The sequence below is a fragment of the Loxodonta africana genome, chromosome 4 (genome assembly GCF_030014295.1).
Source record: "Loxodonta africana isolate mLoxAfr1 chromosome 4, mLoxAfr1.hap2, whole genome shotgun sequence".
NCBI classification, from domain to species: Eukaryota; Metazoa; Chordata; class Mammalia; order Proboscidea; family Elephantidae; genus Loxodonta; species Loxodonta africana.
The window spans coordinates 82,716,164-82,726,084 of record NC_087345.1 but is presented as its reverse complement, the minus strand read 5'-3'; the positions used below and the strand labels follow the sequence as shown (position 1 = coordinate 82,726,084).

General features: G+C 40.0%; 2 protein-coding genes across 2 annotated transcripts; both read right to left on the bottom strand.

The window, feature by feature from the left end:
• Nucleotides 1-1,012, bottom strand: LOC100662351 (olfactory receptor 6C4-like). The gene has a single exon (XM_064285136.1). The coding sequence runs from the start codon at nucleotides 952-954 to the stop codon at nucleotides 1-3; it is 954 nt and encodes a 317-aa protein (XP_064141206.1). The 5' UTR covers nucleotides 955-1,012.
• Nucleotides 1,013-8,320: 7,308 nt separating this feature from the next.
• On the bottom strand, nucleotides 8,321-9,247 carry LOC100662634 (olfactory receptor 2AP1-like). Its single transcript, XM_064285232.1, has one exon. The coding sequence runs from the start codon at nucleotides 9,245-9,247 to the stop codon at nucleotides 8,321-8,323; it is 927 nt and encodes a 308-aa protein (XP_064141302.1).
• Nucleotides 9,248-9,921: the final 674 nt, after the last annotated feature.

Below are 9,921 nucleotides of genomic sequence, written 5' to 3'. Positions count from 1 at the left end.
TTATGGGATGAATTCTATGTGGCAGTAAAGACTCACAATTTTTCTGACTGTATCCTTGAAGGCTCTTTTCACTTGTTGGTTCCGTAGGGTATAAATGAAGGGATTCAATAGGGGAACAACAGAAGTAATGAGCACTGCTACTGCCTTGTTGAAGGCAACTCCTTCTTTTGCTGAAGGCTTAATGTAAATGAAGATGCAGCTGCCATAAAAGATGGAGATGACAATCACATGGGAAGAACATGTGGAAAAGGCCTTTTTTCTTTGTTGTGCTGATGGAATCTTCAGAACTGTTTTGATGATGTAAGTGTATGAAAGCATTACCAGCACCAGGGTAACCACCAAGGTCACAATAGCTAAGATAAAGTCAATCAGCTCCCAGAGACTGGTGTCTGAACAGGAGATCTCCATGAGGGGCCCATAGTCACAATAAAAATGATTCAGCACGTTGGAGGCACAGAAATCTAGTTGGCTGGTAAGGATGATGGGGGATAAGATGATTAGGAAACCACTCAGCCAAGAGCAGAGAACCAGCTGGGTGCAGGCTCTGCTGTTCATGATGGTTGTGTAATGCAGTGGTTTGCAGAGGGCCACATAGCAGTCATAGGACATGGCAGCCAGAAGGTAAAACTCTGTGGCCCTGAGGAATATGGCAAAGAAATACTGAGTGAAGCAGCCAGCAAAGCTGATGGTATTATTTCCTGTCAGGATGCTGCTCAGGAATCTTGGAATGAAAATAGTAGTGAAAGAAATTTCTAAGAAGGAGAAATTCCGGAGAAAGAAATACATAGGGGTCTGGAGATGGGAGTCCAGCAGGGTGAGGGTGATGATTGTCAGGTTGCCCATGACACTGAATACGTAGGTGAGGAACAGGAAGATGAAAACCATGGCCTGAAGCTCTGGGTTGTCTGTAAATCCCAGTAGGACAAACTCAGTCAAAGAAGTCTGGTTTTTCATAATTAGCCTTTGTTGAACTCTTACAAATAAAAGGAAACAAATCAGTAGTGAGTGTGGAATGGGAGCTCAGGGTGCCAGAGATGAATCTAGTACACAAAGCCAACTCATGTACATTTCCTCTGTTTACTACTGACATATTGTACTTGAGTTAACTTCTTGGGAAGAGCAATTCTTTGGCACAGAGGCCCTATTAATACAGTTTTTGACAGATCCTTGTATGCTAGGATATTTTATATTCCATCCAGAAAAACAAAGAACTATTCAGGCAATAATCTGTTTTGGGTGGTGCTTACTTTCTTCTACCAACTCACTCCTTTACCTCTTTGACTGTCATGGTCAAGTGAGACCTACCCAGTACAGGTGTGTTCATGTTACAGTATTTGAAGACCTTTGTGAGATCACACTTTTAGTAAGACCATACAAGTCTTAGTTGACAATGATGTTCCATGCTGTGGAATGATAACTATAAATGTTTTACCTTCCTTTACTAGCACATGTAATAAAAAACTGCAATAGCAATGGAATGGAATCATAGGATACAATTCCAATTCTGACACACTAAGGAGTTAGAGTTAATTCCCTCTTCCTATCTGTTTAAGATTTTCTTCCTTCAGATTCTTTCTGATTCTCCTGTATTCTCCATGCCATCCTTGTCCTTAGAAAGAGACTTATGTTATCATTTGCCAGCAATTCTGAATTCATTTCGTATGTAATTGTCAAAGTTTACTTGAAATACCCTCTATCCACCTTTTTCCTTCTTACTGTCCATCCTTTGTGAAACAGTGGTTGATTCTAGCTAAATTGTAGGAAGAGGCAGAGCCTTGCTGTACGTTGAATTCTTCTCCAATGTAAATATCCCATATTTCTTTCTTGAGTGTTTTTTTCCCCCTTGTATCAGTGTATCTTCTGTGCTGTAGTGATAAAGAGGGTTTTATATTAATCACTTGGTGGGGAAAGTAGTGTCCTCTTTAAGACCTGAATTTAAGTCCCCTTAGCATTTACTAACTTTGCCTCTGTAACAATATGGAACATTCTCTGGTAGCAGTAGCGTAGGAATTTAACTGTGGAGTAATGTTTGTTTCATTGGTTGTACTTGCTTCAGTTAAGTTTCCACCACCTTATAGGTGGTGGGAAAGTATTGCTGAATTAGTGAGAGTCTCAAGCATGCTGTATTTTCTTTCATTTGCAGTCCCTTTTTTCCGTTCCTTTCCTCTGATTTTACTCATGTCTCTTCCTCCTAAATGATTTTTATTATCTCCCCACCTATTCCCCATGGGTGAATTCCCAGTGGGTCCTGCCTTACCCTCTGTCCCTGTGTTCCTGGTAGAATTTGAAGGCTTTTGGCTTAAAGCCGAGTTCTGCTGTAGTTTGAGTCATCTCTGTGCGTGGCTTGGGCTCAGTTGTCATTAATCTGTATGGATCTGTCTGCTTTTTGGTGAAATCAGAGTCTTTCAGGCACTGATCTAACAATTACCAATGGGAGAAGAGATGCAGTGTTCAGGAGTGGCTCCCAATGAATGATTTAAAATCTCTTGAGTGACGAAGTTAATCATGGCATGGATGCCTTTTTATTCTCTCTTTGTTTCCAATATGAGAAATAACTGCTTTCGCTGTGACATAAATGCAACCTTACCAAATAGAGCAGAGAAAGCTCTTATCCATCCCCTCCCACGTTTTTGGACAAAAGACTTTTATAGACAGGATCTGTAGGTCATGTCACTTTTGACTGCCTCCTTCAGGATTCTATAGGGAGAGACACATCTTTAATCAGTGTGCATTTCAGACCCTCCATTATGTCGTTGCGTTGATGTAGTCATTGCTTATATTCACATGTTCTGCACAGTAAACAATATGATTCATTGACATGTATAACTCAGTGTTCTTACTCATTTGCTCACCTGCTATGCATTTCCTTTCAGAAATTCACAATCAAATCATTTTAATGATTCACAACCTTAGCAAGATAATATTACAGTTTTTGAAAACTAGGAAGATATTTACGTTGGTTAATCCAGATGGTTGCAGTGGGGTTTTAATCCAAAGTATCCTAAATTATGAATGAAAGATGAGAAATTATGAATGAAAGATGAGAGGTTAGGTAGGATCAATTTCTGAAATCTTTTGTATCTGCCTTATATCATGTCTTTGTGTACTCTGTGACAGAGTTATGTAAGCTTTCACAGGTTTTTGGTAAAGAAATAGATTCCAGCTCTTTCCACCCCATATCATTCTGGTGGGCATTTGTCAGCTTTGCTTCCTGTACTAATTCGAACAGTAACAGAAATGAGACCCAGAGAGACGCTATACCGTTTATGTAGAGCAAATAAATAGAATAGTTACAAGTTCCAGGAGAATGGTGTGCTTCAAAATATTATTTCCTTCCTTCTAATTATGTCTTAAGTAGAAAAAAAGCTGGTGATTTCTACGAGGTAGACATTGGCTTCTTTGTAGTTTCCATGTCACCCAGAGTGAGGCAGTTTTTATTTGCCTTGTTCAGAGAAAACACGAGGGATTAACTAAGTTAACAACAGAAGGTCTCCTGTGATCTGTCTTCAGAAGGTGCTAATAAACCTCCTTTGTTGACAAGTTGGAAATGAACTTGAAATAGATGGCGGAGGAAAGAGGTTTCAGAGAGAATGGTGAAGAATGTGGTTGGAGCACACCATTACCTTTGAAGCATGGTCCAAATATAGGAGTAATTATGTTTGTCTCTTAGTGTCTACAGTGTTGTTCAGAACCTAATTTGGCATGGTGGTCAATTTGAGTTTCCAAGAGTGCTTAGGCCTGGAAGTCTAGTGAAAATTGGGTCCAAGAGATAGCAGAGCTGGGGTCATACTTGGAAACGATTTCTCTCATGTGTAAGGGCTCTTCTGGGAACAGATGATAAATCTAAAATGTAAAGAATCAGATAATGGCAATAATGTAGTAGAAAGTGAGTAGAGAAGGCTGGATTGAAGGAAAAAGCCTAAGATACTTGCTGAGAATATGATATTTAATTTAGGCCCCCAAAATATTATTTTTTCAAGTTCTGGCTGGGTGCAACAAGCTAATATAATGTTTGTCTAAGGGCACTGTAATTCTTTAGTTTACATACTTCTGCCTGGAATAATGAATCTGGGTTTTAAAAAAAAAGTTTTGTTGATAAAAGATCATAATATAATTGGAGGAGATTCTTGAAGTCGGAAACTTGTTTCCAAATGTGACCTGAATCTACTAGATCTCCTGTGGAAATAAGTACTTGACGCAGTGCGTTGAGTGGGCCAACGACCTGCTGGGATCACCTCATGGGAATGATATAATTCCTTTGTTCACATTTTCTCAGAAACACGAGTCGCTTTACCTGTAGAGTGGATGTTTAGTCAAGGATCTTTGCTTTTTAAGTCACAGAAACTTTCTCAAGCTAGCCCAAGTAAAAGATATTTATGCTAGGGATCTGCCAGGTAATGCAATGGGTGCAGGTTCTTATAGGAACTGACATTAGAAAACTTAAAGGATTAGAAGCTGCTTTTTCTCCCTCTTATGGCCCCGTGGTCACTCATCTCCCCAATCCTAGAGGTCACAAGGGTCTCTTACCTTTATATTTCTCTCTCTTGAATGGTTTTCTCTACTTGAACACGAGCCAACATTTAATCACAAATAACAACAAACATTTATCGAGCCACTACTTTCCCTAGGCACTGTTCAGATACTGAGAACACTGCAGCGAATAAAACAGAAAAAAATTACTGTTCTCATGAATCTTTACATTCCATGGGAAGAGGAAGACAATTAATATGTAAATAAAATCCATATTGTGTTGGAGAATGGTAAATGCTAGGAGAAAAATGGAGCAAGTAATGAGCACAGGGAATTTTGATGAGTGGATTGCAATTTTAAAAATGTGGCCACACACAGCCTCCCTGAGAAGGTGATGTTTGAGTAAATATTCGAAGGAAGTGAGAGAGTGAGTTATGTATATCTTGTGGAAAAGGATTCCAGGAAGAGGGAAAAAAGTAAGTGCAAAGGGTAGAAGGTGGAAGCAGGCCAGTGTTACTGGAGTGGTGAGTAAGCAGATAGTGGTAGGAGATGAGGTCAAAGAGGAACTGGGGACCATTTCGTAGGGCCTTGTAGGTCATTGTAAGTGAGTGAGATAGAAAGTCATTGGAAGGTCCTGAGCAGAGAAGAATCTGAGCTTAGAAGTTTCTAAACTCTAATTTATGTTTTAATAAGATCACTTTGGGTATTACATTGAGATTAAATGTCAAGGGAGCAAGGGTTGAAAATAGTGTCAATTGGGCTATTGTAATAATCCAGGTTAGAGATGATGGAGGTTTGGGTCAGGATGGTAACAGTAAAGGTGGCAAGAAGTGGTCAGATTTGGGGTAAATTTTGAGGGTAAAAGATTTACTCATGGACCACATACGGGATTGGAGAAAACAAGAGAGGAACCAAGATTTTTGGCTGGAGCAAGCGGAAAATCTAATTACCAAATACTGAGGTGGAGGGAGACTTTGCTCATTTATTAATTGAACGTTTACTGAGTGCCTGTTATGGGCATAGGAGCCCTAGTGGTGCAGTGGTTAATGGGCTCAGCTGCTAACTGAAAGGCTGGTAGTTGGAATCCACCAAATGCTCACAAGAAAAAGATGTGGCAATCTGCTTCCATAAAGATTTATAGCTTTGGAAATCCTATGGGGCAGTTCTCCTCTGTCCTGAAGGGTTACTAGGAGTCAGAATCGATTTGCTGGCAATGGGTTTGGATTATGGGGCTGTCACTATGTTATATGCAGTGAGATCATCATTCCTGCCCTCAAGCCCAGGAACCAAAGCCACTGGCCCATAATGCGAATGAAAATGAATAGGGAGGAGGGAGTATAGTCAATGCGGTTGTTGTTAGGTGCTGTCCAGTCAGTTTCAACTCATAGCAACCCTGTGTACAACAGAATGATGCATTGTGTGGTCCTGTGCCATCCTCACAATCGTTATTATGCTGGAGCCCATTGTTGCAGTCACTGTGTCAATCCATCTCATTGAGCTTCTTCCTCTTTTTCTCTGACCCTCTACAGTTAGCAGTGGATAAAAAACCCTTGTTCATAATTTAATCTTTATTGGAAGCTTATTGGGGGTGAGAGTGGAGGCAAAATATTGCTTTCTCAGGTCCAATGTTTTCTGGAGGACTTTCTATTCCTTCTGAAAGAAAAGGAATAAAGTATCCACTTTGTCCAGAAGAAATATGGAAATGGAAAGGAGAGGCATCTTGAGAAAAGTCACAAACTATCAGATGGAAAAACATGGCTTTTTGTAAGCTTCCAATTTCCTAAAGATTCATGTTCTAAAGGCTTCTAACTGAAGTTTGTTGAGAGCTTGGAAAGATGGGATACAGGAGGGAAGCCAAGGACACTTAAAATACTTTGAAACACTTAGAAATACTTAGAAACACTTAGAAATACTTAGAAACATTGAACATGAATGTTAAGAGCAGTTAGAATGGGTGGGTGGGTGTATTGCTCTGTGGTTAAGCCATTGGGCTCTGGCTCCACACAAATCTGGCTTCTGATTTTAGTTAAATCACTTAACTCTGTGACCTTACATTAAGTTATTTCACCTCAGTAGGTTTCATTTTTCTCATCTGTAAAATAGAATGGAATTTCCAGGTGGATCTAAGAAGTCCATGTGAGGCATGCTTTGCCAATTCATTGTTCTCAGTATATAAACTCTCAAATGGCTAAGGCTCTTCCCTTTTAAAATATTCTCTTCTGGGCTCCCTAATTCATTTGTCTGTCCATACATGTCCACATCCATTATTTCTTCAACTATTCAACAAGTATATATTCAGCACCACCTACCACTGGTTGGCATTGCAGATAGAACTGCGACCAAGGAGATTCTATCCCTGCACTCCTGGAGTGCAGAATAAAGGTGAATACAGACTTTAAATATATAATTGTTTTATTATGGGTACTATTAATGAAACAGCACAGGATACCATGCTAGTACATAACTTGGGGGCCATCCTTCTCGTCTTCATTATTTCACTCTTGAAATTCCATTTTACTATTCTCTTTCAGTTACCTCACCCCCTACTCCCACATTTTCTGAAAATGGCTAAGTTCACCAACAGTGCCCTTATTGTCAGTTCTTATATTTTCAGTCTTCATATTAATTGCTGTCTGCAGCATTTCACATTGCCATCCATCTATGTTTCCGGAGATATTCTCTTCCTCTTCTTTTTAGATTTTGGAAGGTCTTTAGAATTTAATATTAAATCCTCTTCTATACTTGCTTCTATTTGTGATTGCCTCTATTCCCATAAGAGCCCTGGTGGTGCAGTGGTTAAGAGCTCAGACTTCTAACCAAAAGGTTGGCAGTTCAAATCTACCAGCTGCTCCTTTGGAATCGCATGGGGTAGTTCTACTCTGTCCTATAGGGTCAATGTGACTCAGAATTGACTGGGTGGCAACAGGTTTGGTTTGGTTTTGGTTCTAATCTCATACCATCAATTACCATCTCTATGGTTGTTATTGTTAGTTGCCCTGTTTTTGCAGGGGAGTACTACTGCATAAGGTTTTCAGGGATATGAACTTTGGGAAGCAGATTGGCAGGCCTGTCTTCTCATTTGCCTATGCGTAGGTAGGTTTGACCCACTAACCTTTAGACTAGTCATCTAGCCCTTAACGCTTTGTGTCACCCAGCTGCCTATCTCTATGGCAAGGATTACTAAATCCATATCCCGTAAACCTATTCAGTCAGTTCCAACTCACAGTGACACTATAGGACACAGTAGAACTGCCCCAAAGGGTTTCCAAGGAGCAGCTGGTGGATTTGAACTGTCAAACTTTTGGTTAGCAGCTGTAGCTCTTAACCACTGACCCACCACCCTCCCATTTCCATTGCAGGGCTTCTAAGCCCATATATATCTGACTTCAAATCCAGGTGCCGTGTCGTTATGGGCATTCAACTTATTTTAAACATGAATTTAACTCAAAATCAAAATTATAATCTCCACATTGTAATCTTTTTCCTTCTCTTTTTTTCTTGATTGAAATCAATGAAAATAACATATACTCAGTCTCCTAGGATTGAAATTTTGTGCAATATTCCTTCTTTCTTTGTTTTGCTTGCTTGACCTATTCCTACATGTTAAGGCCCAATTTAAATGCTATCTTCTCGGAAAATATTTATTGACTCTTTAACTCTGATTGAGTTGCTTTCTCATTTATGAAACCTTATTCATGTCTTTGTATTAACACTTAATAGGCTGTAAGTTATCTATTTCCAAGTCTCTCTTACTGAACCAGAGTTGAACTTTTCACTGGATACGTAGTAACTGGCACAGAGCTGGTACATAGTAGAGACTCATCCATTAGGACTTGAATTCTGAAATTATTTAAAGGTTCATAAGCTTTTTGATGGCATCCTTGAAGGCTTGTTTTATCTGCTGGTTCCTTAGGGTGTAAATAAAGGGGTTCAATAAAGGGGCAACTGAGGTAATCAGTAGAGCTACTCTCTTGTTGAATATGTCCCCTTCTTTTGTTGAGGGCTTAACATAAATGAAAAAGCAGCTTCCATTAGAGAGGGAGATGACAATCATGTGGGAAGAACAAGTGGAAAAGGCTTTTGTTCTTTGCTGGGCAGAGGGGAGCTTCAGAATAGTCCTGATGATGAATGCATAGGAGAGAGTCACTAGCACCAGAGTGAGCACCAGGGTCACAGATGCCACAAGAAAGACAACCTTCTCTAAAAGGCTCGTGTCTGAACAGGAGAGTTCCCGAAGGGGCTCAAAGTCACAGAAATAATGATTCAGCCTGTTGGATGCACAAAAGTCCTGCTGACTCATTAGGGTGATAGGTGGTATAATAATCATTAACCCAGCCAGCCAAGAGCAGACAACCAGCTGGGTGCAGACTCTGCTGTTCATAGTGGTCATGTAATGCAGGGGTTTGCAGATGGCCACGTAGCGATCATAGGACATGGCGGCCAGAAGATAAAATTCCGTTGCCCCAAGGAAGATGACAAAGAAATACTGAGTGAAACAGCCAGAAAAGCTAATACTCTTATTCCCTGTTGTGATGCTGATCAAGACCCTGGGAACGATGTTGTTCGTGAAGAAAATTTCTAAGAAGAAGTTCCAGAGAAAGAAATACATGGGGGTCTGAAGGTGGAGATCCAGCAATGTGAGGATGAGGATAGTCAGGTTTCCAATGATGCTGAGCAAATAGGCGATGAGCAGAAAGGCGAAAAGTGCTACCTGGAGTTCAGGGACATCTGTTAGTCCCAGCAGGATGAACTCCATTACCATAGTTTTATTTTTCATTGTTGAAATTTTTTGAGTGTCAAAGTGAAAAAGAGACAGTAACCAAATGTGAAAAAGGAAGATATGCTCTGAAATGGACAGGTGAAATCTGAGGAGAAGAAAAGGAGACAAACCATGAAGTTTTCCTCTGATGACGTGAACCCGACCAGTCACTAATTTGAATGGTGTTGGGTCTTTCCTGGTTTTATTTGCCCCATATAGAAAAGTTTTTGTGATTGTTTCCTCATGGTACCCTATCAGTGTCAGCCAGAAGCAAATGCCTGCTCCATAAATGAGGTTCAAAAAGTTTGTGGAATGAATTAATAAAGGAATGCCTCCAGGAGTTGTCTTCTTCCAGAATAATTACTAATTTGCTTCCTCCTGCATTTATTTTCCTTACTTCCCATTGAACTCCACTCATTGCTCTCCTTCTGTCTAATTGTCCTTAAAATGCTGTTTTTCTTACTCTTCTCTGCCTTTTTTTGTTTTTATTTTTCATTTAATTATAGCAATCTCTCGTGTTCTTTCTGGTCCAGGTCCCTTAACTCCCCAATGCTAAATAGTGTCAGTTCCTCACTTCTTCCCAACGGACCCTCCATTCTTCTCTGCCGATGTCTGTTCATTAGAATTCAAAGACCTTTGAGTTAGGAGTATGTCTGTCCTTTGAACCTTTCCACATGCCTGTCTAGAATTCA

Excerpts from the sequence above, each read along its gene's own strand:
- LOC100662351 (XM_064285136.1), bottom strand. The coding sequence starts at position 954 with ATGAAAAACCAGACTTCTTTGACTGAGTTTGTCCTACTGGGATTTACA.
- LOC100662634 (XM_064285232.1), bottom strand. The coding sequence starts at position 9,247 with ATGAAAAATAAAACTATGGTAATGGAGTTCATCCTGCTGGGACTAACA.